Source organism: Notolabrus celidotus, chromosome 3, assembly GCF_009762535.1.
Source record: "Notolabrus celidotus isolate fNotCel1 chromosome 3, fNotCel1.pri, whole genome shotgun sequence".
NCBI classification, from domain to species: Eukaryota; Metazoa; Chordata; class Actinopteri; order Labriformes; family Labridae; genus Notolabrus; species Notolabrus celidotus.
The window spans coordinates 29,504,810-29,518,368 of record NC_048274.1 but is presented as its reverse complement, the minus strand read 5'-3'; the positions used below and the strand labels follow the sequence as shown (position 1 = coordinate 29,518,368).

General features: G+C 38.7%; 1 protein-coding gene across 1 annotated transcript in view; it reads left to right on the top strand.

The window, feature by feature from the left end:
• kcnq1.1 (potassium voltage-gated channel, KQT-like subfamily, member 1.1) overlaps positions 1-12,110 on the top strand; it is a 55,535-nt gene extending 43,425 nt beyond the window's left edge. The window contains exons 11-17 of the mRNA XM_034679179.1: positions 787-843; positions 3,903-4,029; positions 7,933-8,008; positions 9,881-9,975; positions 10,081-10,127; positions 10,243-10,304; positions 11,328-12,110. Coding sequence (XP_034535070.1) covers positions 787-843; positions 3,903-4,029; positions 7,933-8,008; positions 9,881-9,975; positions 10,081-10,127; positions 10,243-10,304; positions 11,328-11,435 — 572 coding nt within the window. The 3' untranslated portion in view covers positions 11,436-12,110. The remainder of the gene's footprint in view (positions 1-786; positions 844-3,902; positions 4,030-7,932; positions 8,009-9,880; positions 9,976-10,080; positions 10,128-10,242; positions 10,305-11,327) is intronic.
• Positions 12,111-13,559: the final 1,449 nt, after the last annotated feature.

Sequence of the window (13,559 nt, the reverse complement as noted above, 5' to 3'; positions counted from 1 at the left end):
TGTTATGGAACTGCAGAGGTTTAGCATGTACATCCAACATTGTAACATTTTATTTATGTATTAAAATACAGATCAACACAATAGGTCTCCTATAACAGAGGAGCTTTTGCCGGGGAGCAGATGGCAGGTGCTTCAATAATAAAGACCGCTCAACAACTTTTTACACAGGCCTCTCCATCATCATCATCATCATCATCATCATCATCATCATCATCATCATCATCATCATCATCATTGCCACACCAAATAAGGGATTATCATTTGGAGTGTTTTATTCCTCCAGTAGATTATAGAGACATGTAGAGTCATTGTTAAAGCCTGTTGAAGCTGTTCTGGCAGGTTGTGTTGGACCAACATCTGTGTCTTAGAAACTTTACTCTTTCATTTTTCACATGTACACTTCTCAGCTTACACCCTTTTGGTCATTGTCTTAAAATCTGTTTTTCTCATCTAAGTTAACCGCCTCTCTCCTTTCCCTTGTCTGTTTTCCTCTCTTGGTGGTTTGTCTGTTCACCCGCTTTAGCAGGATCCCAACCTTTGGGAGGATGTGGTGAGCTGCTGTTAGTGTCCACGTCCTGCACTTGGTTTCAGTACACTGAATGTCCATTTTAACGACATAGTCTCTCTAACAACATGATTTTTAATCACTGCATGATCCTGTAGTGATGATTGTGTTTTGTTTTTAATAACTGCATCAAAGTTTTTGACTAACATTGTTGTCCTTTTTTGTCCAACGGTATCAATTGATCATTAAATGTCTCTTTTCTTCTTTTTTGTGTACGTCAGAACGCCAGCAGTCCTGGACGTCTTTGTCATCTCTCCAGTTCAGCTCACAGCCTCAAGGTAACATCATGTGATTATTGCAGTTTCAATAGGTTTCTTTGTCTCTCCATGCAGAAATGCATCACATCTGTCAGGGGAAGAGTCAAGTGTTTGGACTGGAGTGTAAAGGTTTGATAAGATTTGTGATCTGTGATGAAATGCGTCCTACGATAGGTCACTCATAACAGAGGTTAGTATGGAGGTGCAGTGGTTAACACAAGCAGCAACCTCAGATTGCTGCAGTTCTTTGAGTGTCCACTTAAGGCTGGCCCTAAAAGCCAATGAAATCCCTTTAGAGTCCATATTTAAAGCACCTGTGAGGAGTTTTCAGCTGGCAAAAAACAAATTGAAATTGATACTGAAGTCTCTTTATGACACGCTAAAACATACAAAAGTCCATCAGTGACGATTTTGTTTAATATAGACACTGTTGATACCTGAAACTGCTGCTGCAGGGTAGGTGTCAGACAAAGAGATTCACTGCATGCAGTTAAAACACACTAAGACTAAGATTATCATTTAATGATACATTTTTCTGTAAGAGAAAGCACAATGAGATTTTTAGAGAAATACACCAATAATACAAAAGCAGTGATGAGATTAAAAAAAAAATACCCGTTCTGTCCACAGGGGGTGCCAAAGACAACACAAACTGCAAGTTCTGCACGGGAGCTTTAAAATCTTAATTTCTACAGTAAAAAATAATAATATTTACCTCCTGGAACAAAGAGTGGTTTGGGTCTCTTAACCTAATTTCTTTAGATGCAACAAGTATACCAGAGCTACATTTTTTTTACAACACATCTGTTTTGATTTTATTAAGGCTAAGAGTTATGCAAAATTAGGCATAATTATTATTGATTTGTATTATCATAGGTGTGGTTGATTGGCTGACAGCTAGACCAGTTGAAGCTGTTTGCCAGGCAGTAAGGCTATGGCTCACCTCTTTGCCTGTTTATAGATTAGTAAGCATAAACCAATGGTTGATGTCACAGACACCAAGTGCATGTTATTTTATAGTCTATGTTAACCTCATGGTCAGAGGGTTACTTTAATAGCTTGTTTGAGAATGAGTTGATGTTGTTATTCATTCGTATGTGTCAGCCTTGGGATTGATTGACAGGCAGTCCAGGTGAACTGGTCTCTTGTTCAATGTAACAAGGATTGTTGCCAGCCCAGATCAACGCTGTAGGAGTAAGCAGTAAAGATAATGGATGGATGGATGGATGGATGGATGGATGGATGGATGGATGGATGGATGGATGGATGGATGGATGGATGGATGGATGGATGGATGGATGGATGGATGGATGGATGAATCAGGAAGTGATAATGTAGTCAACACATGTATACCTGGGTTGAAATATGGATGTATTCACTCATTCACTGATCTTTGTATGCAGAGTGCCACACAAACACACTAAGTGGACAATGCAGCTCTCTGTTTACAAGTAAATATCTGTCAGCTTTTTCTTGTTATGTCACATCTGTCCTGATTGACACCACCAATTAAATCAATTCCATTCAAAGTCCCACACATCAGATATCAATCATTAGAAGAGTTGCATCACACTACTCTGGCTGCTGCGGTTTCAAAACATTGCATTTGTGGATTCAAGTTGTTAACAGGTTTCCACACTGCAACAGCTCTACCTCCAAAGGTGGGAACACTCTGTAGTCGTTACTCAATCTCATTCTGAATGAAACTGACATCCATACCCAACTTATTCTGTGTTTTTAAGTCCTGACTAAACCCAGCCTGCGTTTCAACATATATGACTTACATTTAAACCCAGCTCTTATTAGAGTTTTAAGCTTTTTTCAGTATTTCCTCAACAGAAAGACATTGACTCACCCCACAGTAAGGTTTCTCAGTGGTACAATATTATTCTGGATGCCTCTGTGTTAAACATGGATATCCACAGAATAAGACAAGGCAGCAGAGCAGGAAAAACACAAGTAGCTCTGGGCAGGATGGGGTAGTGTGGGAAGATGGAAGGGGATTCTTACAGAATTATAATCGTATTAGTTATGCAGCTGTTCTATGCTTTTATAGATTCTTATTTTCAATATATGCTGCAGACAAAACTATGATGTGTTCAATTAAAAGTCAATAAAAACTGAAAAAGAAACATGGATATCCATTGAATATTTTCTCTTAAGTCATGTTTTGTGTGAACTATTGGCACGTGACATTTTAGAATCACACTGTATTACCTATGTGTCTAAATGAAATTACCTTTCTCCAGATGAATGTGCCTGTAAACTCAAATCTTTTCTACTCATCTGAAAAGGGCAGCTCTGCTAAGATCCAAAACAGAACAATTACTGGAATGGTCGATTGTCAAACGAGGTCACAATACTCTCACAATGAAAAAGCAGTCCCCAAAGCATACACAATATGGAGAAGCTAGGTTTTGTTGTCTAAATGTCAACCCTTCCGTCATCTGTGAATCTAGCTGAGCTGTACTAATGCAAGATATAGTCTTTAATTCCTTCTCATTTCTTTTGGGTATTAGTGGATACACAACATTACTGCTGCAGTGCTGCAACAGATTAAAGGAGAGCAGTTAACTACATTAGACTGTAATGATTAGTATTGATATAGGCCTTCATTATAGCCAAACATGCATTGATGGGTATCTGCAAGTATGCAAGTCCATGCATCAATCCAGTGCTGTGATTTATGAGCACTCCAAAACTCAAGAGAATTCAAGTGAGTTATCATGTGACCATAACAATCAACAGTGCAGTGCTGTTAGAGAGTGTGCTGTTTGCCAAAGCTGTCCATCTCTCAGCACTTAGTGCTTTCCACCAGTAATAATGAATCATTTTTAATTCTACTGGTATCACAGGGGTAGTATTGGCTGGCCCTCAACTATAGGTATTGGAATCATTATAGTCGGGCATAATTGGAAACCTCCGTGATGAACCTGACCTGAGTCCAAAGCTATTCCACAAGAGGACGCAGAGTAGAAGCAGCAAAACTCCCCCAGTAGCATCACTTCACACCCCGGATGCATGATCAGATGATAAGTGAAATGTGTTTGTTTTGTGTGTGTCTGTGTGTGATTCTGCAGTGAAAACAAACCCTAGCCTTTTGGTCCCCTCCCCCGGCCCCCTTCAGAGGAACAGCAGCTATGCCGATGACCTGGAGCTGGAACCAGAGCGATACAATCAACTGGCTCCTGCTGCCTCTGTGTCACAGTGAGTTCTCCACTATCATTGCAGCATCATTCTGAGGCTATGTTTCGGTGTCAGTGTATTTTAATGAGGATATCTGAGCACATTTGCATGTATTTTTCTGCTTTTTTGTAATTAACCTTTGCACAATTTTAAAACCCAGAGCTCTTTTGTTGCTGCTGTGCAATGATTCTTTGTTAGGCAAAAGTACTTGTGCCTACTGACACTTGCACAGCATGAGACTGAGAGTGATATGGGGAAATGAGTGTTAAGTAACTGCAGTTTAATGTAAGTGCACAGTAAGTGAAACAAATGGAGCGACAGTTCTGACCCGTGGGACTTCCTTTCTAAACGGTGGGGTAATGATGCAGAGTGGGAATTGCATGCTGCAGCATTGTTGGCAAAGATCACTCTGTGCTCTGCTGACTCCAAAATACGTAACCAGCTGTTCTCATAGAGCAATGCCACATCAAATCCCACGCTAAATGGAATCATTAGGAGAAACCATTGCTTCTTTTATCCACGATGAGTGAACACAAGGTTTAAAAGCTTGAACATGTTTTCTAACAGACTTGTCAAATTTCTGTTGAAATTCTGTGATTTTGAGCTAAATTTCAGATTTAATTTTCAATAATTCATATTCACAGCTGTGGAGAAAGCTCGGTTAGGTTATTGTTAGAATCTGAGGTGTAGCACAGACCCTCAATAAGAGATAGTTCACAGATTTCATATTTCTCTAGCTGCTGTGTTATTGACATTACAGTTTTAGAAAATTGAAGATAATTGAGAGTGTTTACAAAACTGCCAATGTGTTGTCACAAACAAACAAAATTGTACCTTTAGTAACACAGCGGATATGGCTGTTAGAGAGAAACTTAAAGGCTTGGGATTGCAGCAGTTAGGCAGGCAGGAGGTAAAAGTTTACTGCCTTCTTGAAGCAGTTTTTATTTGAACTGTTTGTGTTTACCTCATGAAACAGTCGGAGCAATCGAGGGAGAAACAAAAGCAGCAAAGTTGCGTTCTTTGAACAAAGGCCAAAGATGAGTCAAACTGTGACAGGTGTTTTATATGTTGAAGAACAATTGTGTTTAAAATGAATGATGTCATTGTTGTCACAGATCTAGCAGAAAACATCAGATCTACATTTTTTTACTTCAGGAATGAGCGGAGATATTCCTACACGACCTCACCATGATATAGTGATGCTTAGAGAAATGTCTCTTTTGCTCCGCTAACAGCAAAAACCAACATTTCAAACCAAAGTAGCAAATGAAAACTTCTAATAAATGTGCTCATGCTAAGAAGTAGTGGAACATATTAACAGCAGATGTGTGGTGCAACAACACAATCAATTATCACATAACACCTCTAACAGCATGCTTTCATCTCTCTGAGTTTGTGATCCGTAGAGTTTCAGTTATGATTTTGTGGAAAGTTGTGATAATAATTCATGTCACATCGTGTCATTTAAAGGTGTCATTATCATACAGTTTTTTTTCTACAAATTAAACAAATCACAGAGAGCGTGATGATTAGACTGAACAGACTGTCTCATCTGAGATTCAACCAGAAGCATGATATAAACATCATCTACCGTACCTGCTCCTTTCCACTGAATTTTTCCCAATGTTTTCCTGCTGTGTTCTCACAGCTCCCTGAACTTCATGCATACGTTTTACTACAGGCTGGCAGGAGTAATCTTTGGTAAAGTCAGGGTAGAAATTATGTCTGTTTGTGTTCATGTGCACAGAACATTTCAGAAAGTTTTTGAACTTGTGTGCAGGAGTACAGCTTTATTATCTCAAGATGTGTGATCGATCCTAATTGTGTGATATTTCTTAGCTGTAGGAAACAGGACTGGACAAGCTTAGTGTTTGATGATCACGGGTCATTCACTGGTCAAAAATCATTCTAAGATTCTTAGCGGTAGGTTTGATAAATGATAGTCCATCATCTATCATCTGATTCATGTTTCATGCTTCTGATGGAGCCAGGTACCCCTTAAATGAATTTCTTGGCCAGGTATTCCCCTTTAGTGAGCTGGTCATTGTTGAAAGTTTGACTAGTGTCTTCAAATAATGGAGTTTGAGTTGGGAAATGGTGTCTACAGCTTTTATCTTTAAACAGAAATTTGCATGTGAATACCTAATTTGACTTTGAAAGCATATAAAAATCTTAATCATGCAAAATAATGCTTTCAGCCATCTTTTCCTCTCAAGGTTTATGGCTTTCCTGCTTGCAACCAAGGACTGCTCAAACATGGCTGTCAATATCACTCAGACTACAAACTCTACCTCATACATTGCAAAAGAATTAAAACTGGCAAGATGTATTTTGTGTTATTTCTAGTCAAAATATCTCATTACACTACCTAAGCATACTGAAACAAGTATAACATATTGTTTCAAGAAACTAATCATGCAGCTCATATTAAGTGTAATAAGATATAATTAATAGTAATGAGACAAAGACACTGGCTTAAGGTTGGTTTATACTTCTGCGTCGCCCCAACCAGCAGTTGTCGACGCAGACATGAGCACCACGTACGTCTGCGTCGATGTGTCTGTGTCCCACAGCAAAACTCCTCTCAAACGCTTTGGCAGTGTGGTCTCTCTGACAGTCGGGTCACCTCTTTCCGGCCCCGCTACGATCTCTGTTTACTATTTTACAGCGATTCCAAGCATATTTTGTTAATTAAAACTGATTCATGTTGTTGTTTGTCGTACAGACAAGATTACAGGGAATAATAGCGAGGAGGCTTCGGAGGAGATGATATACACTGCTGACCATCACAAGGCTTGTGGTCCACGTCATTCCAATGCGTAGTTACATTTTGTGTCAACTGCTTCGGCCTCTGCGTAGGTACGGGAGCTACGCAGACCTCCAGTGTAGGCTACGCCATCAATTCGACACAGAAATATAAACCGGGCTTTAGGCTTGAGTTGTTACAGTGTAGATTCTGGGTTTGAATGCAGATATCTGCTCATAGTTCAATATTTGGTTAAGGATGAAAAAAAAAAACACTTTTTCTATTCAAGCTTCCTCTTTATTATATTTCAAATTCTGTCATTAGGGCTGAATGGAGCTGTGTCCTCATCTCGCCTGACTGCGTGTTCCTCTGTTCCATCACTACCATTAGTGTTGCTAAATGGATTTCTGTTATAGCTGACAGAGTATTTACATTTCATAATATGGTGATAATTTGACAAAATGTTATAAAAGCTTTATTTGAAAATTGAACCTCTGCTTTGCCTGTGAAAAAGCCCTTTATGGGACACATGCTGACCTTGTTCTTGTACACTAACACCCAACTGGTTAGATACCCCCCCCCCCCCCCCCACACACACACACACACACACACACACACACACACACACACACACACACACACACACACACACACACACAGACCCATTCACCACCTCTCTATGCTAATGAAACCTGATGAGTAATAGCTCCTTAATATTTCCTGCAACACAATAATGGAGGCTAAATACACCACAATTACTCTGGGCTTTTTATTAATGATTTTGAGAAAAACACATAGGCCCCCAAATCATCCATCCTTTGTTCTCACTGTAGCTCACCTTGATCACATTCAAAGGGAGAGAAGTCATGAGGGAGAGGCTTTTGACGTAGACTGAAAAATAATCATGAAACTGTGCTGCACTGAACATTCCCCACTAAACTGATAGCGCTAGGTTGTGAAGGCCGTGTCAACCATCTTTTTGTTTTTGATATTTTTTCTCAGGAAAACCTGTTTCGTATTTGAAAAATGAAACACAAGCCAAATGCAAAAGACCAACCAGATGTTAAAGTTTCTGAGGGGTTACTCTCTGTTTTCATATGCTCGTGTGATGTTGATGTTCCCTCAAAAGCACTTTTATTTCCCTCTCAAACACATTCATATGAACCTCTCTTACACAGATTGACTGAGTCACACCGAAAAGCAATCCGGGTCATCCAGAAAATGCGTTACTTGGTGGCTAAGAGAAAATTTCAGGTAAGTGTGGCATGTTTGAAGAAGATATTTATTTTAAGATAATAGATTTTAAGTGTCATTATGGCTTGACTTCAAAGCTCCTATGAGGAGCTTTTAGTTATTAAACTGACTGAGTTAATAAACATGCTTCTACATAACCCAAAAAAGCAAACTTCCATCTTCAACAAGTCTAAGTGAACTTTGCCCTGGGTAATGTAGTTTTATACCCTCAGGTTATAAAGGTGGAACGTATTCTTAAGCAGCAGCAGTGGTAATTGTAAGTGTTTGATGACTTTGCTCTGCTTTATTGTAAGCTAATTCTTAGTTTTGCATGGACTGATTTTAATATTGTTCAATGTTTTTTTTTTTAATTGGTTAAAGCACTGCCAACTTCAGACTAGGCGGGTAACTACCAAGTAGTATTGAAAAATTAAGCTATTGCAAAAAACTGTAGTTCTTCCAGTGTCCACTTGAGGCTGACTCCAAAAGTCAAGGAAAACCATTTATGCCCCATTTTAAAATGTTAAAAGCAGAATTAAACATTGTTGCAATGTGGTGCAAAAGAATGGATTTGGTCTCTATCATTGGCTGGATAAAGACAGAACAATAGGACTTAATTTCCGCCCACTGTGAGGTGTGAACCCTTAAGACTGCCTTTACAGGTGCTGACCAAGCGGCAACCTCCGGCCACGAGAATTGAAGCCAATGCGGAAGTTTTAAAAGCTGCAGTTCATCGAGGATCTGCTTGAGGCTGGCTCCGGAAGTCCCAGAAACCACATGCACACCAATTCAAAAAAGCCGATCTTTACAGCAGAAATAAACATGTTTACAGCCTGGTACAAAAAATGAGTCTTGATGGCTCATTTCTCAATCAGCACACACTGTACAGGGATGATTTTTTTCCTAACGCAGCAATTTCTTAGATATGAAAATCACAAGTTTTTCCATTACGAGAGGCACAGCTGACTTGATTGACATGCTGGAACACAGTAGCTGTTGGCTACGAGGCTCAAGGTCCGCCTCTTTACCTCACACTAGGTCAACAGAAGTTAGGTTGAGTTCAGTATTTCCAATATGGCTCCCGCCGACGATTGGCCTCAAAACAGCGCTTCAGAAACAGATGGATGACGTCACGGATACTACGTCCATTATTTATACAGTCTATGGTGCTGACATAATGCGCTAGTCGAGCCAAGGCGTGCTCAGAAGCGAACTGGCTCCACTAGCGCTTGTAGAGCTGCGGAACTGATGTCACATCCTTTCCGCTAACCAAGACATACATTGATAAAATATTGACAATCCCTCAGGTCGGTTCAGTCCACAGCAGAACAGATCCTTTTGATGATTTGAGGCGGAAACTCGTGGCTTTAGAAAATTCAATATCCAGCCTTTCATATACTTCTTGCATTTCTATAAATAATATATTGATAGCGGTATTCACTGTCCCATGGAAATAAACTGAATAATGTGATGAAATTAAATGATTTAGTGTTGCAGCAGAGTTTGGAACACAGCATTTCAGCATAACAAAACAAAAAAAGTAGAAAAGGCTTTGACACCTTTAATTTATTGTCTTATCGCAACTCGTCTTCTTAAACCTTTTTTTCAGACTTTGTTCCATTTCCACTCATCTGCTGACATGAAATTGTTACAGCATTAAATAAATAGGAGTCAGTGTTTGCACATAATAAATATTCGGTGTCATCGTAGACTAAGCTCAGCAGCAGAGATAATTGGAAGCAATGAAAGCAAAAACATAACCTTCTCAAGAGAATTAGTGTTCTGTAAGACACATTTTTCCAAAGCAAAGCTCAAACATGTAATATGGATAAGTAAAGGTTTTATGTCTTATAAACAGTAATACTACAAGTATTTTTTTCCCTGTATATTCAGCAAGCTCGTAAGCCGTATGATGTGCGAGATGTTATTGAGCAATACTCCCAGGGTCACCTCAACCTCATGGTGCGAATCAAGGAGCTGCAGAGGAGGTAAACTGAATAACAACATAACGCTTCATTACGAATCATTACGAGGAGGAATGCAGAGACAGTTTGAGCCTTTATTTGTCTGACTTGAGCTTACTGTTGTTTCAGACTGGACCAGTCTTTGGGCAAGATAACTTTGTTCCAGACGAGCTCAGGTAATCGATCCCTCCATCGCTCTCTCAGAGTATATTACAGTATCAATGCATTAAACCAAGGTTAAGGTCCCCTTCTTACACAACTCTATTACTCTACAACTGCCTCCCACACAAGACCGAGTCAGAGACAAAGGCACCAACTCCATGGGATCCAGACTCAACAGGATAGAGGACAAGGTGAGATTTCCTGCATTTTAAAAGAGTGAAGACAAATGTTTGTAATGTAGTTTGTGGTTGCTGCATTTCTGTTTTCTTCAATTTGGTTGACGTCTCTTTTATTCAGCTCCTTGTATGTTTTAACATTCCCCATTTTTCTCTTCTGGTCTTCTTTCTCTGCTGTCACTAATTTGCCATTAATTCCAATCCAAAGTTTTGTGCTCTCATAATAAACTAATATTTAAACTGTTGTTGACATTTGCTATGAAAACTAACAGTTTTGCCACAGTATCAACAGGAAGAGGGGAAATCAAAAACTTTCCAAATGTGTCAGACTCCTGTCTGTGGATTTATTTGACATGACATGTGAGATCAGGTTGTCTTGCTGTTCAGAATACATAACTTTCATTATGGGATTTTGACCAATCTGAATCAAGTATTTAACAAACAGGCTCATTAGTAAGAAAGCTGCATAATATTACATGTTCTCTATGCTGGTTATTCCCTACTTACTTAAACTATTGCATTTGTTTTATTTCCTTTAAACATCACAATAATGAATATCAAAAAGACTGAAACACAACCCCTATCAACACATGTCCTTACATCCCTGCATTGTAACCAACAGACAGATTTAATTTCATATTGTGCATGATAATCAGATTTTTCTTTTTCTGCTTCACTCAAAAACAGAACGATTTTGAAGGTATGACCTAAAGGGCGTAGAGTTTTCTTTGTTACAGCCTGTTAATCAAAATGATGTCCTTGAAATTAAATTGTGTTTTGTGCTCAACACAGCAGAAAATAATGTGGCACAGGTTAATAGTTATTACCATAATTCTTTTGACAAACACAAGTGAATTAGATTACCAGTACATTAAGGACATAATTGTTACAGTCTCCTTTTTTAAGCCTGACAAAATGACTCTCAGAATGATTTCATTTAATTTGAGTGAGTATAAAGCATCATACAAGTTGAGTCAAATTACAAGCCACTATATTTTTATTGCTTTTGTTCAATAATACTTGTTTCAACTCTCATAGATAACAAGCTTAGACCAGACGATGAACCGCATCGCAGAGTCCCTTTCCATTCTTCTGGACCAGAGGGATGGCGCTGAGGGCGAAGGTGGAGGCAGGCAGAGGCCATGACTTGGACAGACCTTAAATGTTCTCCCCAGCGAGGACAGTCTGCCAAGCTACGACCAGCTATCTTCATAACCTTCATCTTTCTCCAAAAACACAGCCAGCACAGCGGCTGGCCCAAATCCTCCCTTCAGCATCACCGCCAGTGCAAGTCAGGACGAAGTAACATTTCTACACCGTCTATCTGCCTATATCTCACCATCTGTCTGTGTGTCTGTCTGTAAACTTGTCTGGGGTCATTCTATCTGTGGTTTGCATGTTCTCCCCATGCATGTGTGGGTTCCCTCTGGGCACTCTGGCTTCCTCACACAGTTCAATGTTTGTTAGGTTAATAGATCATATTTCGGCCATCTTTTTGTGACGTCATGCTCAAGGAACCCAAATATTGTCATCACGTCTTACTGCTGTGTTCCAGGTAGTAAGTCATAATCATACATATGTCAATTATCTCACAAATTATGACCACTTTATGTTTGAACAAGAAAAATTATTATTTCAGAATTTATGTACCTTGCCTCTCGCCTAGTTACAGCTGGGATTGGCTGGTTAATACTAAGAAGAGATTTAATACAATCTTCATACATTATAGGTATTTTGCACTACCCCAAGGATAAAGACAACTTGAAAGCTAAAAAAAAAAACAGAGGTGTATCAAGCAAACCTAGCTAAGTGGTGAGATGGCAGTTGATACATTTCTTGATTTGCTCTCACCTTGGTGTTGTGTAACTTGATTAACTAATGTCTTGGCAATTAAAATGTATTGTTATATCACCGGCAGAGGCTGAATTGTTTCATGATCACTGAGCTCTAACCTCCTTTGTTGCCCTGCTGGCCACAACTTGCCAAAGCTAAGACTAAAAGCTTATTAACTTTATTATATTTTAACCCATTAGTGTAATTTGATTAAAATAAGATAATTTTAAAGAACTAATGTACTAGTAATTCTGTTAGACATTAAACATAGCTGACAGTGACTTAATAGAGTCATAAAAATGTGAAACTCTTGCTTAAACGCTTACTTTTGTGGAATTGATATACAGTATTCAACATATTTAATGGACTCACTCAATTCCTGATGTTGTATGTTGTGGACTGAGTGTATTTACAACAGAGTATTTTTAAACAAACTTGTTTAAATGAGTGATGATGCTTGAAAAACATAGTTTGTTGGTGGAAAGTTTCTTTACTATTCCTCCAAAGGTAGAAGGAAAACCATTTTTCACATTTGAGTCATTCGTTTTCTGAGATATTGATTTGAAATATCTTGTCATATGATAGGCACACTGAGTTTTTGTGTATTTTCATATGTGTTTTATAGCCCCATGCAGAGAGAAAGCCTCTAAGTCATGTTTTACATTGTAAGTTGCCTTATGAAGGATTTAAAGTCCACTCAGTTCAATGCTGAAGACTTGGCCAACTCCATGGCAGTATTCACTGTGATTCATTACCAACTTTTCCTTTGAAATGAAAGCAGTAGAGATATAGAAACACTTTAAGTGATGTATCAACTCTGATATTTCAGCATAATGTCACAGTATTAGTTTCATTACTTTAAGTGCCTTTTAAGTAATGTACTTGAAATATTGTATGATCAATGCAGAGTCATTTGCCTTGCCCCTCATTACTGTGATTCAATATGCTATAATCTTATGAAATCACACATTTGATTTCATTCATGTGGGGAGAGGACTTATATTTCCATCCTTCACTTGAAAAGTTGAATCAAATGATACTGTATGTTCACTGTTTTTACTCAATTCCACTTTTTGTAAATGCTAAAAGTATTCTTCTAGTAATAAAACTTTTTGGTAATTGTTTCCAAGTGTCTCTAAAATGTGTCTGGAGCCTAAAGGGGGAAATCTCTGACAAAAACAAATGAGCTGAATATCTTGCTTTAGTGAGTTGTTTTTTTTCTTTTGCCTGTGGTGGTTTGAAGAAGAACAGAAAGTTTAGTTTTTACATTAGAAATGTAATGTTTTTCAGTATTTTCAAGGGACTGTTTCTTAAACAACCGTGTGCTACTAATGGAGGAGGGCGTGCAATGTCGTCACAAATAGCCATAAGCATGGCTAAACCCTCGCTCTTTACCCGGGTGACCTTTGGGCAGCAGATGGTGACCTTCTCCTGCTG